This window comes from Eschrichtius robustus, chromosome 10 (genome assembly GCF_028021215.1).
Source record: "Eschrichtius robustus isolate mEscRob2 chromosome 10, mEscRob2.pri, whole genome shotgun sequence".
Taxonomy (NCBI): Eukaryota; Metazoa; Chordata; class Mammalia; order Artiodactyla; family Eschrichtiidae; genus Eschrichtius; species Eschrichtius robustus.
The window spans coordinates 64016596-64044369 of record NC_090833.1 but is presented as its reverse complement, the minus strand read 5'-3'; the positions used below and the strand labels follow the sequence as shown (position 1 = coordinate 64044369).

The window sequence follows — 27774 nt, the reverse complement described above, 5'->3', positions numbered from 1 at the left end:
CTGTGGGATTGCATATATGGTCTTTATTATGTTGACGTACATTTTCTCTGTACCCACTTTGTTGAGAGTTTTCATCATGAATGGATGTTGAATTCTCTCAAGTTTTTTTTTTCGCATCTATTGAGATGATCAAATAATTTTTATCCTTCATTCCTTAATGTGGTATATCATTTGTGGTTATTGAACCATCCTTGCATCACTGGAATAAATCCTACTTGATTATGGTGTATGATCCTCTTAATGTATTGTTGAATTTGCTTTGCTGATATTTTGTTGAGGATTTTTGCATCTATGTACATGAGGGGTATTGACCTATAATTTTTGTTGTTATTGCTGTTCCTGTGACATCCTTATCTGATTTTGGTACCAAGGTAATGCTAACCTCATAATGTGACTTTGGACATGCTTTTCATTTTTTTAGAAGAGTTTGAGAAGGATTGTATTGATTCTTCTTTGAATGTTTGGTAGGTTAACTGCATTCAGGTAGGAATGCTGATCGTGATAGATTTGATTTTCTACAGATTCTATTCTGGTGTCTTGTTTGGGTACTACCAAAGAAAGTCATTCGTCATTTGGGGTTGCACTTGAAATCTACACCTGTGAAGTTTCCTGCTGTTCATCTAGATCTGCACATGGGGGATGCTGGGCTGTATCTTGGGTGATCCATCACCTTGCACCTAAAGGCTGGGCTGATTGTCCCAATGTTGTGTGGATTTGCAAGAAGAGCTGACAGTCTTGCCTGTCCCCATTTTCCAATCTAGGTTCTTGTAGGCATCTCCTGACAAAGGTACTTAATGATAGCTCTGTTAGAAATTTCTTTTTTTTTTTTAACATCTTTTTTTTAAAATTAATTAATTAATTAATTTATTTTTGGCTGCATTGGGTCTTCATTGCTGCGTGTGGGCTTCTCATTGCGGTGGCTTCTCTTGTTGCGGAGCACGGGCTTTAGGCGTGTGGGCTTCAGTAGTTGTGGCTCGCGGGCTGTAGAGTGCAGGCTCAGTAGTTGTGGCACACGGACTTCGTTGCTCCATGGCATGTGGGATCCTCCTGGACCAGGGCTTGAAACCATGTCTCCTGCATTGGCAGGCAAATTCTTAACCACTGCGTCACCAGGGAAGCTCTGCTAGAAATTTCTAAACAATGAAATACATGTCCAAAAAAATTTCACTGGTGAAGCGGTCTGGTCCTGGACTTTTGTTTCTTTGGGAGGTTTTGGATTACTGATTAAATATCCTTACTAGTAATTGGTCTGTTCAGAATTTCTATTTCATCACAATTCACTCTTGGTAGGTTGTGTGTTTCTAGGAATTTATCCATTTCTTCTAGGTTGTTCAATTTGCTAGAGTATAATTGTTCATTGTAATCTCTTATGATACTCTGTGTGGTATCAGGTGTAATGTCTCCTCTTCCATTTCCGATTTTATTTATTTAAGGCATCTATCTTTTTCTCTTGGTGAGTCTAGATCAATTTTGTTTATCTTTTCAGAGAACCAGCTCTTAATTTTATTGATCTTTTCTATTGTCAGTTTAGTCTCTATTTCATTTATTTCTGCTCTAATCTTTGTTTTTTCTTCCTTCTACTAACTTTGGGCTTTGGTTGTTGTTTTTTCTAGTTCCTTGAGTGTACATTTAGGTTGTTTATTTTAGATTTTTCTTATTTCTTGAGATAAAGTTTTGTCACTATAACTTTCCTCTTAAAACTGCTTTTGCTGCATCCCATGAAGTTTGGTGTGTTCCATTTCCATTTTCATTTGTCTCAAGGTATTTTTTAATTTCTCTTTTGATTTCTTCTTTGACCCATAATAGTATCTATTAACTATAATAATATGCTGGTCCTGCATTTAATAAAATTTTTAAATCAAACAAATTTGGAGGTTGATTTCTCCCCTACTCAACTTTATAGATACTGAGACTGAAGCTACCAAAGGGTTGGCATGAAACTAATGAAAACCAACCAAATAATTATCAAGAAAACTAGCATCTGCAGTTGTAGTTATCATCTGCAGGGATCACTAGGGCCTACGTTTGTTTGACTTTTCACTTTGTTTTTGTCAAAATTTAGCATTTGGGACAAACAGTACTCTCTAATAGTTACAGAAATAATACAACATTTTTCTCTGCTATTTGCGTATGAAGGCAGATATATTTGCATAGGCCCTGCATAACCTCATAGAGCATGTTTTATCTTAGAATATCGTGTTCAAGGTCAAGGAAAGGGGAAAATTCACTCTGACTTTTTTTTTTATAACAGTCCATTCACTCCTCAGTTAATAAGTTCATGCCCACTCATTCTCATATCCTTATTTATCATATCCACCAGAATCAACTTTTTTTTATGGGGGGTGGTAATGCACTATTTCATGATACTTGATTCTAAACTTCGGCTCTTTACAATATGCAACAGACTATAAACAGGCTTTCTATTCATAAAAGTATAAATAGAAAGACAGTAAAAGGATGGCTTAACTGTGTAAGACCTGACATCATATTGGGTTGGCCCAAAAGTTCGTTTGTGTTTTTCATAAGGTGTTTTGGAAAAACCCAAACAAACTTTTGGGCCAACACAATAGGCAAAGCTTTTAAGTAATTTGAGAATGAGGTCCATGTGAGTCAGTACAAAAATCAAAGGATTTTTTTCTGAATAGATTTTGTTTCAGAGACATTTTTCTTCTTTATCCTCTAACTTTTTTGAAGACATCACATTAGTAAAGTTCTTAAATGTTCAAATTTAGGATGGAACTCAGAGTAAAGGAGGAGAGGATAGGTAATGAGTTTTGTTAGCAGATTAATCTTAAAAGGTCCAGAAGGCAATAGTCCTCAGCTACTTATTTTCGCAGTCTGCATTATGGGTGCTCATGCATAACTCACTCCTCAAAAGTTGATCTACATAGCAGTTGGCACCATGCCCAGCCTCTACAATGGGTCCAGTCTGATCACTTGTAATATTAATTTTTTGGGGAGCAAAAAGACAATTTAGGAATATTTTATAAGGACATGAAAGAAGCAGATTTATCTCTACTGCCCCAGTTATCCACCCTGTTAGGCCATAAATACTACTAATTGAGTGCCAACTGGTTGCTGAGCTCAGAATTAAATACTACATTCCAGGAGACAGGGCGTGGATTGAGTCAGCTCTGTATGAGTAGAGACAGACATTTGTCCTCCACCATTCCACACCAAGAACAATAAACAGCCCTGAAAGAGCTGTCTATAGGTAGATTTTTCAGCCACAGATATTTAATGGGCATCTATTTTGTGCATGGCATTAGGCTAAATGCTGTGGAAGATTGAAAAGTGAATTACACATAAACCTTGCTCTCCCCAAAGTTTCTGCCCGTAAGTACATACAATATTCTGTACATATTGTGAAAACCTAATATTACTTAGTGCTACAACTCAAGTGTCATGGGAGTTCAAAGTTGTGAAATACTGTTTCCAGCCATTGTAAGGAGTGTGGTGAAGTGCAACGAATATGAACATTGGAATTAAAAATTTCCCCTGAATCAAGGTTCCAAGTTTTACAATCATCATGAAGGCCATGAGGAGAATGACCAAATCAGCCCCCTTCTCTGGAACTCAGCACAGTCAATTATACCCATGCCCGTTGTAAACATTAGATGGGAGAGCATACCTGGCAAGTAGGAGGTGCTTGGTAAAAGGTAAAAGGGAGGGCTTTTTCATCCTACTTCTCTTCCAGCTGGGTTGATCAAGAAGACTTTCTGCAGTAAGTATCATTTGTTGTGAATCCCAATAGAAATGTGTTGAATTTTTACACTGCACTCCCCTGAAGACTTTAGATGACATAAACAGAGTTACAGATCATAAGATGCATAAGAATAGGATGTTAGAGGTTATATAAAAGGGACAAAAGAAACAGATATTTTCAAGTCTCACGGTGGAATAGAATTTTAGTTTTAAGGTAGTCCTTTTTTTCCTAAGTAAGCCTTTTGGCCTGCCAGGAAACTCGGAATGAAATTTTGTTACATAGTTTTTAATAATGACAAGAGAAAGAGTACAAATGTATCTTTTGAGATTGCTTTTCCCCTGGCAACACTTTATATCTTAGTCTCTTGTATTCACATTGTACAACTAAGTTTCCTACTTGCCTTTCCATAGTGCTCCTTCTTTCTGAAGCTACCAACTTGTCTCTCTCCATTGGAAATGTTCTCTGTCCCTTACTTTTCCTGGGCCTCTCAGTATATCTCCCTTATTCTATTAACTTCTTCCTGACAACTTCTTACTTTAAAAATGATGCATATTTTGTCCTTCATTCAGACAACCCCCTTCAACCAAGTGACCCATCTTGCTCTTCTTTTTCATGACATGATATAAAAGACTAAAATTTCTTGATTTCTTCTGCAATTGGACTTCCGTCCCCACTTGAAATGATTCTCATTAAAGTCACTTTTTATGACCTGAGTCCAGTGTTTCCTTTCCATTCTATTCCTGCTTCCATATTCTTGAACATTTATTTGGTTCACTTGACCATGCTCTACTGAAAACTTTTCCCTTGCTTTAATTTTTTTAAAAAATTTGATTGTGGCAAGAACGCTTAACATGAGATCTGCCTTCTTAAGAAATTTTTAAGTGATTCTAGTTACAATGTTGTACAAGAGATCTCTAGAGCTTATTCATCTTGATTAACCTGTTGATTAGCAATTCCCCATTTCCTCTTTGCCCCAGCCCCTAGCAACCACCGTTCTACTCTGATTATATGATACTGACTATTTTAGATACCTCATATAGGTGGGATCATGCATTTGTTTTTCTGTGACTGGTTTATTTCACTTAGCATCATGTCCTCATGATTCATTCATGTTGTTGCATATAGCAAAATTTCCTTTAAAAAAAGGCTAAACAGTATTTTGTTTTATGAATATACCATATTTTCTTTGTCCATTCATCTGTGGATGGTTGTTTCCACATCTTCGCTCTTATGAATAGTGCTGCAGTGAACATGGGAGTGCACATATCTCTTTGAGATCCTGATTTCAATTCTTTTCGATACATACCTAGAAGTGGGATTTCTGGATCATATGGTAATTCTGTTTTTAATTTTTTGAGGAACACCCATATTATGTTTCATAGTGGCTGCACCATTTTGCATTTACCAACAGTGTGCAAGGGTTCCAGTTTCTCCACATTCTCCACAGCACTTACTGTCTTTTTTTTTTTTTTTTTTTTTTTTTTTTGATAATGCCATCCTGACAGGTATGAAGTGACACCTTATTTTAACTAATTTGCATTTCCTGATTATTAGTGATGTTGAGCCTTTTTTCTTTTTCTTTTTTTAAATAAATGTATTTATTTATTTATTTATTTTATGGCTGTGTTGGGTCTTTGTTGCTGTGTGCGAGCTTCTCATTGTCGTGGCTTCTCTTGTTGCGGAGCACGGGCTCTAGGCTCGCAGGCTTCAGTAGTTGTGGCACGTGGGCTCAGTAGTTGTGGCTTGTGGGCTCTAGAGCGCAGGCTCAGTAGTTGTGGCACACGGGCTTAGTTGCTCCGCGGCATGTGGGATCTTCCCCGACCAGGGCTCGAACCCGTGTCCCCTGCATTGGCAGGCGGATTCTTAACCACTGTGCTACCAGGGAAGCCCTGAGCCTTTTTTCATATACCTGTTGGCCATTTGTATATCTTCTTTGAAGAAAACGCTATTCAAGTCCTTAGCCCATTTTAAACCAGGTTATTAGTCGTCTTTGTTTTGTTTTGTTTTTTGTTTTGCTATTGTTGTAGGAGTTCCTTATATATTTTGGAGATTAACCCTTTGTCAGACCTATGGTTTGCAACTGTTTTCTCGCCTTCTATAGGTTGCCTTTTCACTGTTGATTGTTTCCTTTGTTGTGCAGAAGCCTTTTAGTTTGATGTAGTCCCATTTGTTTATTTTTGCTTTTGTTGCCTGTGCTCTTGAAAACAGGGCCTTTTCCTGGTAATCCAGGAACCATAATGTTTTCTTTTAGTTACTTATTAACCAGATTTCTGTCTTTAGTTTTCTGTGTGTTTTCAGTCCCCCCTGTGATTTTTAAGTTCATTCACCTCTTATTATTCCTAGATGCATACCTTTGGAACAGATCTCTCTCCTAATGTTTCACGTGCCCAACTTCTTTTTGGACATGTTTCCATATAGATCGCATGGGTAACAAGTCCAAAATTCAATTCCTTTTCTTTTCTACCAAACTTTATCTCTACAGGGCCACCGGAATCTCCCTGGACACCCTCGGCTAGAGTAGTTCATAAGTTCTCTCTCAGGATCCTCCACATATTCATTCATCTTTTCGTTTGGAAGCTCTTTAAAATCCACCCCACTTCTCAGTTCCTGTTACCCTTATTTGGGCCCTACACATTATTTCTTGCTTCCAGTAGTGCAAAAACCTTATCTCTATTCTCTCCTTGCTCTTTCTTTTTCTAAGACTCTGTAGGAATACACTTCATAAAACCCAGATCTGACTTTCTTGAAAACTCCTGATGGTTCACTCCTTATATACCCATATTCTGTGTCATGGCTTTAAATGCTGTTCAGTATCAGATACCAAGTATACTAGGTCCCTTTCCTTTCCCTTTCATCCATGTGCTTGGCTCTTTCCTCTGCCAGGACTGCCGTATCCACCCTATAAACTCTTGTTCATCCGTTATGTCCAAACTATTCCATCTATCTTACTGGATTCTCCCAGGCAGAGTTGGGCCTCTCTACCTGTATTATGATTGTTGCTTTATGTTATATTTATATTTTACACCCCTCCGCCCCTGAGACAGTTAAAGTTTTTAAATGACTAATTTACTACTATAATCCAGTATCTTTATCTGTTTGACACATGCTTGGAAACATTACTCAAAAAAAACCCAAAACAAGTTGTCTGTGCTTATCGATGGCTAGTCCAACTTCTCTACTTTACTTATGAAAACAGCGCAGAGAGGTTAAGTGATTTGCCCAAGGTCCCATTTAGTTATTGGCAAATGTGGGTTAAAACTCATTTTTTTCACGGGTCAAAACCTGAAGTCAGTGGTAATCCCACTGCGTTATTGGCACCTTTCTCCTTGCCTCTCCTTCCCTGCCCCCGATAGATAATACAGTTTATTGTGGTGCATGGCCTTCTGAAAAATGAGAAAAGTTTGCCCTTGTCTGTGCTTGGCCTAAGTGTTGGTGAGCATGCCACGAAGAGAAAGAAAGGAGAAATCTTTTCGTTGAGATGACTTAGCAGGACAGAGTCTGGGTCCCCTGGCATTCACAGAGAGCACCACGCTTGAGTCCCTGGGGGCAGTTTTAAGAGCTGTGGCTGCCGGGACAAGGGGCAGTGGACGGGGGGTGAGGAGAGGAGATGGAGGGGACTCTTGAGTGACCCTTGCCTCAGTGGGAGTGAGCTTGGGGAGAAATGGCAGCTGAGTTTCTGAGGCTGTGGGATCAGGGCAGTAATGAAGGAAGAGGCTTCAGTGCCAGGTTATTGCAGTTGCTGGAGTTCCGCGGCCTCCATCTTGTTTTCCATTCCCTCTTTTGAGGTTCATGTGCTTTACATTTGTACAGGTCAGGGGCTCACTTGGTACACAGTCACACGTGTAATTTAAACCTAAAATATACTCTCCTTTCACAAAGCTGTGAGAGAAATGACTAGTTCTTGGGCTATAGCTAGTTATTCAGGCTTTTGTGTTTCCTATGTCCTCACTTTGTAACTGCATAGAATGATCTTGTGGTACCTGAAATGACATCATCATGGGGTAACATAGAGTCCAAGTGAGAATTTAATATATTGATGTAGCCCCTTAATTTATACTACACCTAGTTCCAGAAAACTTTCAAGAGGTCTCGCAGCTAAATAAGTTGCAGTTTGTTAAATTTTGGAAGGCATCGCTGTCACGTGTTTTTCTTTTTTTGCTGAGCGTCTAGGTTCCCCACAGGGAGAGTAGAGTCCCCGTGTGAAAAGAGGTCTCCCTCATAACTAGCCTAGGTTAGGTTATGGCTTTGCCTGCTGCCCTGAGTAGTTCTTTCACTCAAGTATCTCAGGTTCCCTTTACAATGACCGCCTGCATCTGAAGATTCCTCTCAATTTAAATTCTTTTCCCCCTCCATATTTACAAGGTCGGCTTTTGTAGCATATGGCTACAATTTAATAATGCAAAGCATTTTCCTTCTCACAGCTGGAAAGCTGGGATTGTTCGGTATCACAGAGAGAGTGGACTTGCTCCAGGCTAGTTAAAATCACTGAACTCTGCAGAAGCTAAGCTTGCTGGAAGTATCGTCCTATACAGAGGCACCCAGGGGACCCCACCTTGCATATGAGAGCATCATGCTTGGAAAGAGGGATCAATTCTGTATATTGAAAGCAGAATAAAATGCTAAGTCGATACATATATATATCTAGCTACCTAGATTTTAATCTGTTTCTACCTCACAAGATGGAAAAATGTGTTTTCAAGTTATTAGGCAGATCAACTAAAATCTCATTTCTTTTTTCTTTTTCTGTAACTATCAAAAAGTATCAAGGTATCAAGTAACTTAAGCAAGTACTTTTGTGTGGTAATTTGACTCATGTTGGCTTTTACCTGATAGTATCATTGGTGGTCAAAGAATTTAAGAAAAAAATCAGGTTTTGGTTTTCAGAGTTGTTATAACTTTGGGTCTTTTAACTTGTGTGCTGGTCTTCAGGGGCCTTGCACTCTTTTATTTTATTTTATGTAATAGAACTAGGGACATTTTCCTGTTTGCACTGAAATATTTCTAATTCTTGACTCCAATAGAGATATCCCCTTCCCCACCCCTATTCCATACCTGAGCATATTCATTTCCCCAAGGCATTCAGGAGGAAGAACACAGAAAAACCACTTGGCTTTCAGATTTGATCTTATCATCATTGAAATCATCATGTGCACTTGTTAATGACATGAAACAAACAGTGACATGATGTATTTTTAAAATATATACATTGTATGGTTCCATTGATATGACATGTCTGGAATAGGCAAATCCATAAAGGCAGCGGTTTGGAGATGTTGGGGGAAATGGATACGTGACTGCTAATGGGTATGGCGTTTCTTTTTAAGGTGATGAAAATGATCTGGAATTAGATAGATACATGACTCTTTGAATATACTGCAAACCACTGAATTGTGCACTTTAAAAGGGTATGAGAGTTATATCTCAATAAAGCTGTAATTATTTTTATGGTTTTTTTAAAGTGCGTATGAGCTATCAGGAGAAAAGGGTTTGGGACGCAGGGCTAAGACTGAGATTTGGAGGGTTTGTCTGGGGCTTAGAGACCTCAGGAGATCAAGGAAGAGGCCCCAGGGAACCCTGGCACAAGGAAGTCACATGGCAAATGATATGAGTTTACATGTGCATTTCTCAGCGAGCTGCAGTCTGTGTCAGTGGGTCCCCTTTTTCTGGTGAGGTACAGAGGCCACTGACAGATACCAATGGCGAGTGACATGATTTATTGTAAGATACTGGCTCCATTGTTTATTTTGTGGCACTTTTGTAAGTGTAGTGGATTTTTAGTTTCAAAATTTAGTGTTTTGGATTGTAGTCATCTTCTGAATTGAATTCTTTCAAGCCGAACAATGTTTTCTAAATAAGTAAGCAAGGGATAGAAGATGATCCTCTCACATCAGGACATAGCATTCTACTATTTTATACTTAATATGTCCTCATTGATATCTAGAAATAACCCACATGAGATCTAGAAATAACCCACATGAATTACATTGCTTTACATCATGTTGACTGGTGAACCATGGAGTGTCCGTGAGTTTTTGAGAGAGCACGTAGAAAGACGAGCAGAGAGACAAGGAAAGACCACTGATGGGGTTACTCTTATAACAGATGAGGAAGGCAAAATATTTTTTTAAGTGCTGAATCTTAATGTGTTATTTTAAAAAATATTGACATGCTCTCCTTTTAACTAGAGCACCTAGATTATTTTAATAATTTTCCTAATCTCTGTAACTGGTATTTTTGCCTTGGGTCTTTATCCCTGTGATACATCTGGTGATCTTCAGAATGTGCAAGTCTGATTATTTCATTCCCCTCCCCTATCTGTGTCAAGGGTTCCCACTCTAGGCTAAGCCTAATCTTTCCATGGCATCTAATACAGCCCTTCATGGTGTGTTCTCTCCTTGCGCTTCCACTGCCCACGTGGACCTTGCATCCAGCCTTAGCCTTTATGTCTTTGTGTGGTTTTTCTGCCTAGAATGCATGTACCCCCTTGACACCTTATCACCTTTACCATAATGGCACCTGTATCACAATTTACTTGTCTTTTTCACTTAGTGGATTCTGAACACCTTCAGGTTCAGGACTGTATAATTCCATTTGTAAACCCAGTATCTAAGGCAATGCCTGGCCAGAGGCAGTGTTCAGCAGTGTTCAAGATTTATGAAATAGAGGCTTAGGCCTACAGTAGGCTAAATCAATTGTAACTTGTTCTTGAGGTTACATCCCCAGCCCCAGAACCTGACCTAAGTCAGGAAAAGTAGGGTGTTTCATAGAGACAGTTATGGTGGGCTTCTTCTGCCCTGTAGGTACACTACACCCTAGATATGACTGTTTCGGGGATGTTCTGAACTCCTAACTCGTGTAGCATGGTCTGATGATGAATTTTGTAGGGACGTATCAGACTGAGAATTGCAGTGCTCTAATATGATTACTGATTTAGAATACCAGTCTTAGATGGATCCAGTTCTCTTCTCCCAATCAAATGAATTATAGAGAAGTCCTGTTTGCTATTTTATGCTTTTGTTTAGTGAGTGTACCAAAATGTTCCTAGCGTCTGCATGATCATGAATGTGGAAACAGGTAAGGTAGCTTTCTAGAAGTAGCAAAAATTGCATGAGTAATGGAAGTCATTATTTTCAAAACTTTTCCTGATTACATTGACTGTTCCTTATTCATTTGTGATTCCTTTTGTGATGTGGAAATACTGATTTCTGAAAATTTCGAGACTACTGTTTATAGGTTAAGGAGGTAACTTATTTATTTTTACTTTATTAAGGTATAATTGACGTAGAATAAATTGCATATCTACCTATTATATATAATATATACTTATTATATATTATATATGTATATATACATATATATATACACACACACACACACATATATATATATGAAGGGAATAAACACTTACCAAATATCCATAGCCATATATTTGTGTGTCTGTTTCTGGTCCATCTCATTGATCTATATGTCTGTCTTTTGCAATACCAAGTTTCTTCTTGATTTCCGTAACTTATTTATAATAAGTGTTTATAATAAGTTTTTAAAATTGTTTTAGGTCCTTTGTATTTTCACGTAAATAGAATCAGCTTGTCAAATTCTGCTTGTCAAAATCAGCTTGTCAAACCAAAAAAAAAAAGCCTGCTAGAATTTTGACTGAGAGTAGTGAGATTTAAAGCCAGGTCTTATCAGGCATACAGCAAAATAATTATCATTAGCTATCTAGTATAAAGTCCACCTTTCTGGCTTAACTTCTCATTCAGATTCTCCCAACTCTTCACTAAAACTTACATGAGTATATGTAAAACCTTGAAAGTTTTTTCTAAGCACACTAAAACTAAGACTAAAGGAGAGCCTTTTATTAGAATCTTGGAGACTTATCCCATAACTATATGACTAGTGCAGTGGGATTTAATCTAAAACGTGGTGGTTTTCCTATCTTTTATCTCATGAAAGATAGCAGTGTTGATTCCTTGAGAAATTGTAGACATTTAAGTTTGATTACACCCCATTATCATCCCCTAGGTTCAGAGCTTTTTCTATATCAATTTAAAAGGCTATAAATCCAGAGACCAACAGGGTTAGGAAATGGGTTATAGAGAGGGAGTGAAGAGTATGGGAAGACATCTAGCCGTCTGATTCCATTTCCTAACAGGAATCCTTCAAAAATTCTCCACTCTGGGCTAGAGTCTTAACTCCTAACACCACAGATAAGGATCTTTGTAAACTTGGTTTCATCTGTCTTTCCAGAAAGTGAGGGTTTTCATGTACTTCTTGGTAGGATCTTACATATCTAGGGGTGGGGTGAGAAGAGCCCACCACTTTATAGTAAAGGATCATTAGATGAATGACCAGCAGTCACTAGAAATTGGTTGGAATTGGAACTTCGACTAACATTGTTACTAATACTACAACTACTGCCATTACCAATAATCATTTATTGAACCCTAAGCACTTCATATGCACGTTCTTATTTAATATTCACCTCAAATCTGTGAGTTCAGTATTACTCTTATTATTTCCATTTCACAAATGAGAATTGGAGGGGTAGAGAATTTAAGTATTTATTCAGTCATGAATAAAAAAAGGAGCAAGTATGGAAATTGAACTGAGATAGAGTTTAAAGTGCTTAGCACAGAGCCTGGCATATAACACTGAATAAATGATAGCCACTATTATTTTATTATCATCATTATTATGGTTATTATTACTCTTTATTTATATTAAGTGATTTAATCAAAGTTATCCAGCTAGTAAATGATAAGAATCCAGATCCAATGATGTCAATTCTAGAGCCCTCAATCTCAACCTAAAAATACAGTATGCTTTTTTGGGGCAAAAGCCTAAATTTGGATAGACTACCCTATAAGTAAAAAGAAAACAACCAACTATGCCCTTGGTGAGAAAATACTGAAGAACAAAGGAAAGGGTCTATCATTAAGATCCAGAAGAACATACCTTTGAAAATGAAGAACTAGAAGAAATTTCAGAGAAAACATTTTGTTTACTTAGAAAAAGGGACTTACATGAAAAATGAACAGATAAAATAATAGCTTCAGTGAACAGAGTACCATGTGAGTTAAGAAAGAGTAGCAAGAAAACTAAAACTGCTTTCATATAGTTAAAATCTGGATTGGAAGAATAAAAAACAACTGATATTGTGGAAATAATCACTGATATAGACATTTGCTCCAAAAGCAGAGGAAAAGAACAGAGAGGTTAAAAATGGTGAGAAAAAGGTTTATGATGGGAGAATAGAAAATTAAGCATTTATTTAGGTGTTCTTAGTGAGAAATCAGAACATTTAGGAAAGAAATAGAATCAAGGACAAGTGAAGAAAACTTTTAGGAGCTAAACATAATCTAAATATGCTGGTTCATATGGCTAATATATCCAACCAATAGTAATAATATCTAAATATTATCCTGTTGCAGTTTTTGTATTTCATGGGTAAAAAGAAGAATCTTGTAATTATTCTAGAGGAAAAAGTTACCTGCATTTCTTTTAATGTTCAAGGAATTGTATTTCTCGTCAAAGGTGATAGAAATAGATTCTTTATTATTTGTGGTCTCGAAAAATAGTCCCTCATTTTCTTTGTAAAAATTTTACTTGAAAACCTGTTGCAGTTGACAAAGTGATGCACCAAAATTAAAAAAGAAAAAATTTAGGATGAGGAAAGTCCTCAGATATATACTGATAGTTATAAATATAAATATAGCAATAACTGTAGACTGATAATGAGAATAATAATTAAGTAGAAAGTTATGTGTAAGTAATTATTGTAAATAAGATTATAGACATAAACTCCAATGTAAAAAGTAGTTCTTGAATATATATCTGGGTCTCAAATTCCAGATCATTTTTTTAAATTGTGGTAAAATACATATAACATAAAATTTACCATTTTAAGTGTATAGTTCAGTAGTGTTAAGTTTATTCACTTTGTTATGCAACCAATATCTGGAACTTTTTCATCTTGCAAAACTGAAACTCTGTACCCATTAAATAACAACTCCCTCTTCCCCTTTCCCCCCAGCCCCTGGCAGCCACCATTCTCCTTTGTTTCTATGAGTTTGACTCTCTAGATACCTCATCTAAGTGAAATCATACAATGTTTGCCTTTTTGTGACTGGTTTATTTACAGATTACATTTTTAAGGACTGAAAAGAGGAGGAGGCTTGAAGAGGTTGGGTAACTAGGAATGGCAGACTAATTTTCTCATTTTAGTATAATTTTTTTTGGTTTTGCTAAAGAGTCTTTATTGTTTGCTTTTATCTCTATTTCTGCTTAGATTTGTTATTAGGGAAGCCTGCTTCTCTTCTTGGAGTCAAGTACATTTTCAGCCTCAATGATATGATCATGTGTTGTTGTTTTTTGTTACTGTTTGTTTGTTTTTTCTCTTTTACATCGCTAGATTTCCTGATAGTGAACTGCACTCATTCCTGGAATAAACTCTAATGATAATAGTGTATCTTTTTTTGGTAACATTGTTATATTCCGTTTGAATATATGAATTGAATATATTCAATTTTATTTAGGATTCTTTTTTTTTTCCATCCAAAATAGTTTTTAATCCCTTGAAGTTACACCATCAGACTTGATGGGAGTTATTTTAATAGGTATTCTTGTGCACATTTCTCCATAAGTATACTTTACCCTTAATGCATAACTTTTAAACTTAAGAGAAAAAACAGCTAGCAGGAAGGATACAATGCAATATGCATTTCATTTTGTTCCAAACAAGCAGCTAAAAAAAAAAGAAAAAAAAAAAAAAAAAAAAAAAAGGACAGCATACATTAAACAAAGTGCATCAGTTCCAACGAGTTAGTATTAGAAAGAGGCCTAATTCGCTGAAGACAGTCAGAGGCCTGCCAGGGTGAGACTTCTGGCTGATTCCAGTGCTGTATTTAGGATTCTTGAAGTTTCATTTACATGTTTGCTTGATCTTTGGTTGCTTGCTTGCTTGCTTTGTTTTGATAAGGGACATTGCAAGTTTAGTTATTTAAGTTTTGCTGGCCTAATAAAGGCTTATGACAGCGCCTTCTTCATAAGGTAACTTGTCATCATTTTCTACAGCCTGGGACAGTGCAAATAGCATTGAGATTTGAAGGCAAGGTAAAGGATAGATAAAATCCAGCTGTGCACCCATCTGTACCTATGTCATTTTTAAAAGTGGTTTTAAAAATACCTTTTTATGCTGTTCTAGGGTTTTCAAATTTTAAAGTGCATATGAACTCATTAAGCTGCAGATTCTGATTTCGAGGGTCTTGGTGGAACCTGAGCTTCTGCATTTCCAGTGAGCTCCCAGGTTATGCCAATGCTGTTGGTTCTGGGACCACATTTTGAATAACAAGAGACTAACGTAGTGGTTCCCAAACTTTGCTGCACATTGGAATCACCTGGGCAACTTTTAGAACATCCTCACGTCTGGGTCATATCCACACCAGTTAAATCAGAATAGCTGGGAGTGGAAGCCACGCATAAATTGCTTTTTAAGAACCCCAGGTGGTTCAAATGATCAGCAAATTTTGGGGACCACTGCACTAGGTAATTGTTCTGTGCAGGTTCCACTTTGCACAATTGTGGTTACTTTTATTTTAGTAAGTAATTGCCCCTTTAAGTTTTCAAAGTTGCGGTCAGTAAGTTGTATGTGTTAATCTCTCATAATTCTTTTAATGCATTTGGTTTCTATGGTTATGTCTCCCTTCTATTCTCGTAGTCGTATATTTTTGCCTTCTCTTTTTTCCCTTAATGAAGCTTGCAAATGACTTTTCTGTTTTGCTTGTCTTTTCAGAGAATCATCTTTCCTTTCATTGTTTCAAATATTCCTCTGTTTTCTATTTTATTAATTTCAGCTTTTATCTTTAATTCCCTTTTGAATTTTTGTTGGATTGTTTTGCTGTTTTTCTTTTATGGTAAACAATTTTCCTTTTTCTTTTGTCTCTTTCTTTTCATTGCTTTCTAGATGGCTAACAATTTTTCTTTTGATTTTCTGTTTGATTCATGGCTTATTTTCTTAATTTTCATGTAGTTCAGAAGATATGGTCACTTTTTTTTTTTAACTTTTAGTTTTATTTGCCAAAGATAAGACAGAATGGCCTGAAAAATTCTCTACTTTTAAGAATTTGTTAACATTTTCTTTTTGGTCAAGGACATGATCAATTTTTATAAAATTTCCATGGATATACCAACAAAGTATAAGATGTATTTGAATGATATAAAATAAGTCTAATAGCCTAACAGTCATGTTCAAATCTAAAAGATGCATTCAGAGTTCTCACTATAATTATATTTTTATCAAGTTTCTTGTATTTTATTAGATTTTATTTTATGTATTTCTCCACAATATTGTTCGCTGCACCCATACATTGTTTGGTGCATGTATTGGTGCATTTCTCCACAATATTGTTTGGTGCATGTCATTCATAATGTTCTTTAGCCTGTTTATTTTCATTCATCTTAAATTCCATCTAAAACCATTGCTAAGTGACACTGATTTCTTTTTGTGTGAATTTGCCTGACTTCTCTGCCTACTATTTTATTTTCAACTTTTTGTTCTTATTCTCACTTTGTCTTAAGTATGTTCCTTAAAAGTAGCTGGCTTTTGTTTGCTTAAATTAATCTAATGCTTTCTTTATGGGATAATTCAGTCCACTTACATTTGTTATAATGATTGATATATTTGATTTTATTCCTCTTGTTTTACTTTAATCATTTATTTATATCTTATGTCCTCATTTTGACTGTCTTAAGTTCCTATTCATTGTATTTTGTTTCCTAGCTGTTAATTTGGAAGTTCTATCTTCCCTTTCCCTACTTTTAAAATGAAATGTCTCTCATTATTTGAAAATAATATACAGCATTCATATTGACTCACAGCTACTATGATTATCTGGTATTTTAGAGAAGAGAAATGGGGGGACGTAGAAAAGTTGCTTAACTTGCCTTAAGTTTACATAGTAAGTGACAGAGCTGATTTTTTAGTATAGTTTAATGTAATTTAGTATAATTATATTAATTGTAGTATATTTTAATATAATATTATAAAATTTAATTTTATTTTATTATAATTTCAATATAGTAAAAATAAACATAGCCCACTTAATAAACCATAAAGTATCTGTGCTAAGAAATTTTAAAATCTGCAAGAATTGATTTTCTTGAATAATATATAATAAAATTGTCTCAAGATCAGAAAATAGGAGTAGATTAAATTTCGTGAAACACTTGGAGTTGTCTAAGAATCTTCTCTGAAACACATTCTGGAAAGATAATTTTACCAGTGAGTTTTTCCAAACTTTCAACTTTTTTTTTTTTTTTATGAAAAATAATGACTGTCATCCAAACCATTTTATGAAGCATGCATATAACTCTGGTATGAAAGCTTGGCAAATAAAATACAAAAATTCCCACAGAAGTATCCCAACTACATATAGAGAATTTGGAAGAAACTGTTAATAAACCAGTTCAACAGTAAATTTAAAAAACTATGTTCCATGGACCAACAAAGATAATTTAATCTAAGAATTCGTAATATGTAACAACAAAAAATGCTGTAATGGAAAAAAAGGACAATCTCACAATGCCAAAAAGACATTTAATAATACTCAACAACGATTCTGATCAGAAAACTTTAAAAAAACCTCTGAGAAAACTAGGAATAAACGAATATATCAGATGATGAGAAAACATCAATCATCAGTTAATAGCCAAAATTATTATTAACTGTGAAACTCTAGAAGTATTCTCATTAATATTATGAATAAAATATTCCTGCTAGCACTATTCCTATTTTACATATTTTTGAAAGTTCTCTTCAAAGAAATAATGCATATGTATGTGAAAAAATCTAACCGTATTATAATTAAATAAATGAAAGTTATAACATTAATGTCATGATATCTTTTCTCTATCAACTTGCCACAGTTAAAAACAAATCCCATTAATATGACTAATATGTAATTCTGGCAGCAGGGTGGTGACATGGAAACGCTCATGATCTGCCTGAGGGAGTATAAATTGGCAAAAACCTTTATGGAAAGCAGCTTGACAGTTTTTACCAAGAGCTTTAAAAGAGTTTATGTCCTTTGACCCAGTATTCCACTTCTGGGAACTCCAGCCCAAGGAAATCATAAGAATTGCTGACAAAAATTTGTGTCCTAGGATGTTAATGGCAGTGCTGTTTATAATATTTTTTAAACTGGGAAATAACCTAAAATGCCAAACAATGGGAGAATGGTCAAATAAAGCATGATACAGCCATGCGGTGTAATATGGTGCAGGCATTAAAATTATGCTTTTGGAAAAGTATTTAATCTAAAGGGAAAGATACAATGTTAATTAGAAAAAGGCAGGATATGCATTTATTTAAATTTGATCTCAATTTTATAAAAATCCATATTTATATATATTATATATATATGTAGGAAAAGTTTAATGGACTCAAAGGAAATACTTAAAAACATAAATAATATATTAATGTACTACTATCAGAGTGTGTTAAAGTCAGAAAAATTCTGACTCTACCAGGTCATTTCAATCACCATCAGGGATTTACATTTCATGTTGAAGGACAAACTTAATTGTAAATTTATACTAAAATGTTAGCTATAGGCTGAGATTCAGTCTCTGTGCAGAGAATTGTTATCTTTGCTGTGATTAGTGTATCTATTTTATAATCACAGTTTCCATCCTTAACCATGGACAGTTCAGATCAGTTGAGAAACTGGAGAGAGTCCTGCCTTACAACACCACTACCAGAAAAATCACCAATGGGTTAGTTTTGGTAGCTGAAGTTTTATGAAGATTGGCAAAGAGCTAGTATGAAATAATCTTATCTTCTCTTGGCAAAGAGCTAGTATGAAATAATCTTATCTTCTCCCCCTTTACATCTACAAACAAAACGATTTAGGCATCTTTTACACTCAGTTGAAGGAAGTGAACAATTGGAATCCTAGGGCTGGAGCATGCCTGTGAGATACCCAGTGTTCTCTTCTTTCTCCAAATTGAGCAATACAGGAAAACAGCCATGTAAAAAAGTGGAATCTGAGAGTTGCAGTGGGCTTTGGAAGTGCTCTTATCCAACTTCCTACCCAAAGTGAGAATTCTTAAATCCAATGGAGGGGTCTTTACATCCACTGGGAAACCCCCTATATTTGTAGACACGGGTTTCCTCATTCTGTAAAATGGTAACAACTTGAGGATAATTGTGGGCATGATATGAATTCATGCTTTCTAAGATCTTAGTGTAGTAGCTTGGCATGTGTTGGTTATTATTACCTTTGCAAGGTCTCACATTCCTTTCTAGGACTTTTCTTATTGGATGACAAATCTGTTTACTGAGCCAAAAAAAACAGTTCCTGGAACTATGCAGAGTAAGTCTAATCCACCCTCTACATTAACAGTCCTTCAAATACTTGAAGACAGCTTTCATGAATTTAATAACTGCTTTCTGTGTTTTTTTTTAATTTCAAGAATAGAACACAGTAGACCATAAAAATGAGCCATTATCAGTCTTCCTTTGGATTTTCTGTGTAAATGTTGTTTAACATTTAAATGGTGCTGATTATAATTTGAGATATTAACAGTTAGATATGCCATTGTGTCCCTCTGTTATTGTTTGTAAAGGAGGTTAAACACTATATTAACTTCTGAGTAGTGATTTATTGTTGCTTTTGTTAGAGAAAAATAAAAACAGTAAAATAATATAATTTGATATTGCCTTTGAGAATTTTCAGTTTGCAGAGGTCTTTATTTCCTACTCAATTTTATTTTTTAAAAAGCATACATGTGGTGTAAATACAGCATCACATAAATGCTAAGTTGTTCTTTGCTTCCTGGTGTAAGCTGTTGTGTAATATTGCTCAGTAACCATTAAGCAGCTGCTCTGTCTCAGAGATGCTCGTATTTCCTTTGGTAGATGAAGGGAATTTACTATATGGATGTCTCCAAATTGCTTTAAGATCTTTGGCCTTTGTGTCAGCTATTTAGATTCACAGTGGTCTATGTAACACATGAAAACCATGTTTTTAGAAGGCCCCAGAAGCCTGGAGGTTACACATGGGGTTGTGTTAACAGCAAGCACCTGCATTTTGCTGTTTTACCCTCTGTATTGTATAGCAGGGCTCCTGACCCCCTGCACGATCCTCTCTAGTTATTTTGCCAGAGTCCTTAAGTACTCTCTCATATGCTTGTGAGCAAGCACTATTAGCTGTCCAAGTACCGTGTCATCCACTGTTTCTTTTCTTTAGCCTGCCTCATCTTGGGTAATGCCTGTCCATTGTAAAGGCTGTGCTGTGTGCAAAGATGCATGAAGCGGGCAGCCATCTGCTTCAGGTGCTTCTCCCAGGCTACCCAGCCGCCTGATTCCCACCCACCCCCCTCCTATAAGGTCATTGTCAGCAGGTATTACCACTTATCCTTGGGAGCCCTCCTTTTACTGAAGTCTCACTATGCTCCATGCAGGAGTGGAGCCCAGTGGGACCTATGGTGTTGCATTTTGGCTAGTGGGTGCCAAAGCAATTCTGACTTATTTTCAATGTCTTTCACAGTTTTAGTAAAATCTTTCAGTTTTCCCTGTAGATCCAAATTCCTTAGAACTTGGGGAATTGGGGGTAGGGAGTGGAGAAGCACCCTCAACATTCTGAGTTGCCTTCCCTTTTCTATGAGATAGTCGTTGTATTTGTCTGTGTGTGACTGCCTTGCTGTCTTCCTGCTGGTAGGATTGCCTTGAGGTGGCTCTTCCCTCCCTTAGGATTCGGCTTCTGACAGGACCACACATCACTCCATCTTAATGGGCATGAGTAGGGCATGACTTAGAAGCAAATGGAGTCCTAACTACTCATTGGAGTGATAAGGAAATGAACTTCAGATAATATCCATGTATTGAATTGTTATTACGTATTACACATGGTATAATTTATATAAATGAAACGTTCACTATTCATTCACTCATTCATCCATTTATAAATATTTGTGAACTGTTTGAACCCTTCTAGTCTCTTGGTAGTTATTTTGTACTAAATGCCTAAAGTTGTACATTAATTACACAAGAAAGTCAGAGATATAATCTGACTGTAATCATCATGCTTTCCCATTTTGCCCAAAAGCTTAAATAAACTCCTCGGCAAACAAGTTCCAGAAAATAACAAGGGTCAGTAGAGTTATCCTTCAATCTTAAGCTCTCTTTATCTTCATTGTTATAAAATTATTAAGGTGTTCATTTGTGACCATGTTTCAAAAAGTTGAACTTTACATTTGTTCTGCAAGCGTTTCGTAGTTACTGTAATGTGGGCGATGAGTTAGTTGTTAATGGAGATACAGAGATGAAAACCCAGTTACTCCCCCAAATAAGAAGAAACACAAGGCTTGAAAGCAGTTATCTTGGTAAACTTGAATGTGCAAAGTGTTATAAAGTAAGAACAAACTAGGTGCTATGTGAATACAGAAGAAAGAGATTATTTCTAGGTGGCACAGGAGTTGGGAGGGGAGGGTAGAAAAGCAGATTATGGAGCAGATGGTGGTTGAGCTGGACATTGAAGGCTGAGAGTTGAGCCTGCGGAAAGAGGGCCTTCTGATCAGAGGCAGCTACGTTAGAAAGATATGAGGGCAGGCCTTTACAGAGTACAGTTGGGTAAGGACAGATAATCTTGTCTGATTGGTTAAGCACACAGGCTGTAGTCATGACAAATAAGTTCTCTGTATTTGTCATATATAAAATGTTATGTTTACCACATGTAAAATAAAGTATAGTCTATTACGCTTAAAACAACAAAAGCTATAGAAATCTTTGTATACAATGATAACCTATCAAAATTAAAACCATCTTTGTCTCCAGCCACACAAAGGGAGTCAATGTCCTTTTTTTGTCTCGGTGGCTTTTAGCACTTTGTACAATGTCGTCTACCTGGAAATTTCTCAATAATCACTGAAATGAATTCAACCTGGTGAAAACTTAATTGCTGAAGAAGTAGGCGTTTCTTAAAATAGAGCTGCATCAAGTGGGGGCATTTTGTTATTATCCTCTTAAAAATGTATATCTTTTTCAGAGCAGTGACTTAACGTGAGACCTGAGTTTTATCACCAACTGAGATCTCAATTTCTTCTCATTCTTTTGCTATTTCTAAAGAAGGTGGATGGATGGATATACAACAGTGTTCAGACATACACAGCGCCCCTGTTTATTCACAGCAGTGAGGCATATATGCTAATTGAATGACTTTGTCTTTTCATGCTGTGTATGGTTAAAAAGTGGGCTGGTGGCTTTCTTTCTGGTAAAATTTCTAAATGATGATTTACAAATAAGTTGAGAGTGTCTGGAATTCAGTGTGCATATTTCAGTGTATGGGTGATTGGTGACTCCATAGGCCTGTCCTAACTTACTGGTAACATTTACTCAGCGCCTGCTCTGGGTTTTATATTTTTATCTCACTTATTACTTGTAACAATGATGTAAGGTAGGTAATTTTATTATCTCTAATATATAAATGAGGAATCTGAGGTACAAAGAGTCTAAATGTTCCAGGACTATTATTATTATTAATTTAGAATAATTAGTTATTAATTATTAGGATTAATTATTCCAGGATGCCACACTGGCAAACTGTAGTCAGGAGTCAAACCCCAGCTCTTTGACTTGAGTGAGCCATGTTGCTAAACCACCAGGCCTCTATCATTCCTGCACTGAATCTAATCTCTTGGTCAGCGCTAAAGCTTTATGTAACATCCAATTGCCAGTTCTTGGAATTTAGAGTTTTTTTCCTGGAAGCATTTTATTTTTTATTTATTTATTTATTTTTATAAATGTATTTATTTATTTATTTAGTTTTGGCTGTGTTGGGTCTTCGTTTCTGTGCGAGGGCTTTCTCCAGTTGCGGCGAGCGGGGGCCACGCTTCATCGCGGTGCGCGGGCCTCTCACTATCGCGGCCTCTCTTGTTGCGGAGCACAGGCTCCAGACGCGCAGGCTCAGTCATTGTGGCTCACGGGCCTAGTTGCTCCGCGGCATGTGGGACCTTCCCAGACCAGGGCTCGAACCCGTGTCCCCTGCATTGGCAGGCAGATTCTTTAACCACTGCGCCACCAGGGAAGCCCCCTGGAAGCATTTTAATTCTGAGGATTTTCACACTCTTACTCTCTCCCTGGGGCAGCAGAGAGTAGCCATATCCCTCCCACCTAAGGTGTTCCCCCCTCCCTCCTCACCCTCACTACACTTCCTTCTTCTGGATGAGAACCTGGGGATAAGACTGGTGTTTGTGAGGGTCCCCATCTGCAGTCCTGGACAGAGCTAGACCAGGTAGCAAGCGTGTCTGACTTACTCAGGCTCCTGACCCGTGGCCCACGGCTACTGGGGGCCCTGGACCGGGAGGGTCGGGAGGCATTCCTGGAGGTCTGGCTTCACCACCTTCGCCAGAAAAAGGATCCAGTTCTTGAGATGAAGGGAGTCCCAGGGAGTGGCAGCAAGGGTGAGAAAGCAGTGAAATCATGTGAGGTATATTAATGGTGCACAGAAATAGGTCTGTGTAAAGTATTTGCTGTATGTACGGGTTCTGCTTTTGTGTGATTCATGACGGGAGCAAGGGTGGGACTGCTGGTAACAGCAACTCACTTTTTAATCAGGGAAAGATTTGTGAAAAAACAGTGGTTTCAAGAGATCTTTGAAGTAATTCCAACAAGGTGCTAATTGTGGTTGTGGTTTTCCTTTTTCTTTATTTCTTTTTTTTTTTTTTTTTAATGGGTGGACTTTAGTCTACCAGGTGCTACCGAGCTGAGGGCCCCTGAACCTTCATTCCCTATGCGTGGGCAGTGGCAAATAAAACCATACCAATTGCCCTGTACAATTGGAAAGTTAAAAAATTTTCCTGAGAGATTATTTAGCTTCTAAAGGTTAAACGTTTGTTTAAACAGACCCAGTTTGCATTTTACAAGAGTTTTGCTTTTACAGTTCTTCGTTGTAAGCATACTTGGTTTTTGTTCTAACCTTTGGTTTAAAACACTTGAACAAATTCTAGTGTTTAATCATTTATTTGCTTCCTGCTTATGTTGATCTCTTTCATCTTGATGTTTATTTTCAGGATACCTTGAGGATAGTTTTGTAAAATCTGGAGTCTTCAATGTATCAGAACTTGTGAGGGTATCCAGAAGTAAGTAAACTCTTTTCTTATTATTTAACTATACAGTATGATTTAAAATTTTTTTATTTGAACCTTAACTACAGTATGAAGAGAACTGTGTATTAGGAGAATTTGAGTTTTAAAATCTCTGACCTTTTGATGAAATCATAAGTGAATATATTTTGTCTGGTTTTCTAAAATATTTGCATTTAAATCAACACTTTCTGTAGTACAAAAATAATTTGCGGTTTGTTCTGCTTGCTGTGTGATTGGTATTCATTTAATTCACTGTTCACTCTGTGACCATAGATGGTCATTTATATCAAAGGAAGTGTGATTAATTAAATGTACTCAGTGTTGTTATGATAACCCACATAAGTTTCCTGTAGATAAGTGCTTTTTCATTTTGCTAACATTTTGGTGAGGGCTTGGAGATGTACAGGATATACACACTAACATGCAGAGTGTAGAGGGATGCAGAAATTAACTTTGCAGATTGTAGCTGGATATAGATAGAAAGCATTGTTATCCAAAACAATGTCCAATTGTTTTCATTGGCCACCTCACCTGAGACACCATTCTTGGCAGGCTGGATGAGAATTTTCTCGAGTAAGTTCACCTGGCCAGCTAACTAAGCATGGGGGAAGTTTCCTTGATCAACTCTTTTAGCTATTACTGGTGTGTGCGAATATATGTAAGATGCAGTTCTTATCTCATTGATTATGCTGAAGGGGGTGACTCATTTCTACTTGCTCTCTTCTCTGATTTAGCTTATTTATGTAACTTTGAAGGGTGTATTTTCACCTGACATTTTGATAGAGAGTGTCACAGTTTGGAATGATTTATTCAGATGCTGTAGGGGCACTCTGGAGCCTGTTTAAGTTGTGTTTTTCACTTGGGTCAAATTCAGAGGTCATGAACAAGAATTATGATGATCCAAAAAGAACAAACAAGAATGAGTTACTAAGGGTAAGTATAGGTAGTGCTTTAGCATGGCGTTGAGTGAAGTAATCTCCAAGGTAGTAGGTGACTTTGTCTTTGGAACTGTAGTTTCTCAAGTAGTTCAGATTTCTGAAGTGGCTAGTGCAAACAGCCTGTATTTCAGAGAGTTCTGTACATGAGCATTTAAGACTTCAGTAGCATCCTTTCTGACGTAATTCTGCAGTGGATAAATGTATGCCCCAAAGACTTCTGCCCTGGGTCTGCTGACTTGGGGGCAGTGTAGGAGACCAAATTAATATCCTGTATGCCTGTACCTACAGGGTTCATATTTGCTGGGCAATAGGATTCTGATGGTCTGCTTCATTTACTTCATTCACCAAGGCGATGAGCCTTGTGTGTTTTTCCTGATCAATATGTGTTGTGCAAAGGCCTCTGATATTTGAACTTTTTTATGTTTATTTTTAATTTGGAAAGGAACATGCCTGACTTACTACTACTTTATGGCATCATGTAAGGAAGGGGGTATTTAAAGGGGTGTGTGTGTGTGTGTGTGTGTGTGTGTGTGTGTGTGTGTCCCCATACTGCTCTTTAGCAGAGAGGCTATGCTGCTACAGTTATGAGACATTATGAAATTATTTGTTTAAATTTGTACTTTTCTCCGTTTTATGATATATTTTCATCCTTCTTATGAGAAGGACAGTAGAGTCGTCTGTCAGAAAATATTATTAGTTCCTCATTATAGGCAACATTATGCTAGATGCTGTAGGAGAGCCACATGAGAACTTTTAAAAGCCCAGATTGATATTTTGAGAAATCTGAATTTGAAACATAAAAATAGATTAAGAAATACCTTTCTAGGGACTTTCCTGGTGGTCCAGTGGTGGAGAATTCACCTTCCAAAGCGGGAGGTGCGGGTTCGATCCCTGGTTCGGGAGCTAAGATCCCACATGCCTTGTGGCCAGAAAACCAAAACATAAAACAGAAGAAATATTGTAACAAATTCAATAAAGACTTTAAAAATGGTCCACATCAAAAAAATCTTTTAAAATAAAATACCTTTCTATAATAGTTCAGAAATGAGGTAAATTTAACGTATACCATTCATTCTTTCTTAATTTATCTTGTCATCTCCTAGAGGTTTTTAAGTTATCTGTTATAACAAACATTACTAATTTGTAATTAGTATATTAATTATCTGTATTCATTCATTAGTTACTTTATTCAGCAAACATTTATTTTCTACTCCATATGTAAATAGGTGTCTCTGAAATGCTTGAGAAGTTATTCTCCTAAGTGTTTTAATATATCCACATTATAATCTTATTTACGCAATTGAACTTCATTGTTTATGAAATAAGGGTTTGCTAAGTAAACATCAACTTCAGCGCAACCCTTATGCTGTATATCACAAATTCTGACCTCTTGAGGGTTTACGGTATGTTAATGGTTTCTGTCCTCTGGGGTTTTACTCTCATATGACCCTCTAATGTGCATGTTGACTTTAGCTAATGAAGCTATTCAGTTTTAGGATAGTGATCTTTCTGGTGAATGATATTATCACCATCTTAAAAGTTGATTTAGGATCAGCTTTTGGAGTGAGGAGAACAATAAGAGAGATTAAGGGTTGGCCTCTAACCCTTGGAATCCGAGGTTCTTCCGAGCTTGGTTTCTAAGAGGGTATTGGCAGCCTCTTAAACATGATTTGCAGCCTTCAGGCCCCTTGCTGCTCTCTGGGAGAGGTGCTAACACTGATCTTTGCATCTGATGTAAGTTTTTCCAGAGGCTTTTAAACAGGCACATCTGCCTGGGACTTGCTGTTCTCATGCACTTTGTCATTAGATGAATTTTGTGCCTGTGTGCTGTTTTAGAATCTGGCCATGTTCGTTATTAATCTACTTTAATTTCTGCAATCTCCCATTTAGTGTAAAAATGCACACTGAATTTTACAGTGCTCATGTGTAAATCCGTAGACAAAGTGTTTTTGTTCTTGTTTTGCTTAAGCCATGGCTAAAGCTTGATTTTCTGTCTTGTCCCCCACCCCCGCAGTTTTATTGAGATTTAGTTGACATGTAGCACTGTATAATTTTAAGGTGTATAGCATAATGACTTGACTGACGTATGTTGTGAAATGCCACAGTAAGTTCAGTCAACAGCCATCATCTCATACAGATACGAAAGAGAGAAAACGTTATTTCCTTGTGATGAGAACTCAGGATCTACTCTCTTAACAGCTTTCCTATATATCCTACAGCGGTGTTAATTGTAGTCATCATGTTGTACATTACATCCCCAATACCTATTTATTTTATAACTGGAAGTTTGTACGTTTTGACCCCCTTCCTCCAATTCTCCCTCCCCCCCACCCCCAACACCCACCTCTGGTAACCTTTTCTATGAGTTTGGTCTTTTGTTTGTTTAGATTCCACTATTGCTTTCTTGATACTTTGGAAGAATCCTTCTGGAACAAAACTTAGAAAAAAACAAAATTTCCAAAGATTTTTAATTATCATTTTCCTATAAATTATACCTAGTATGCTTACGGTCAAGCAATCTGTGTTGACTATCAAGCCATATGTTTATTAAATAGAAACTACAGATCTTTGCCGAAGTATTGCATGAGCTTAATAAATTGCAAATAGTTGATATAAGATATAACCTGTAAGTTTCCTGTCGGTAACTCAGTTCTTTGAATTGTATCCATCACTGCTGTTGGATTGCTTACTTTCACTGAGCCCCTCAAATGCCTCCTTCCAGCACATACTCTGCTTTCCAATGTCACATAGAACATGGTTCTAATAATAAACTTTAAAGCATGTGGTTACTGTGGGATTTCTTACCTTGCATTTTTTTTTAACCTCTGGTGTATCTCAAGCCACAACAAGCAGCTACATTTTAACTGTCCAAAGAACTCGAGCCGTTAGGCATAGTTGCACATTGAACACTAATATTTTCTGTATAAAATGAGGCTAAAGCATATTATATAATATGAACAGCCTAACAGAAGGCAGAAACTCCAGAGT

The 27774-nt window shown here is 36.7% G+C and overlaps 1 protein-coding gene across 6 annotated transcripts in view; it reads left to right on the top strand.

The window, feature by feature from the left end:
* Positions 1–27774, top strand: part of NFIB (nuclear factor I B) — a 235660-nt gene that overhangs the window by 140165 nt on the left and 67721 nt on the right. For all 6 annotated transcript variants that reach the window (XM_068551883.1, XM_068551881.1, XM_068551880.1 and 3 more), the window contains exon 4: positions 23774–23842. In XM_068551883.1, the coding sequence (XP_068407984.1) occupies positions 23774–23842 (69 nt within the window). The remainder of the gene's footprint in view (positions 1–23773; positions 23843–27774) is intronic.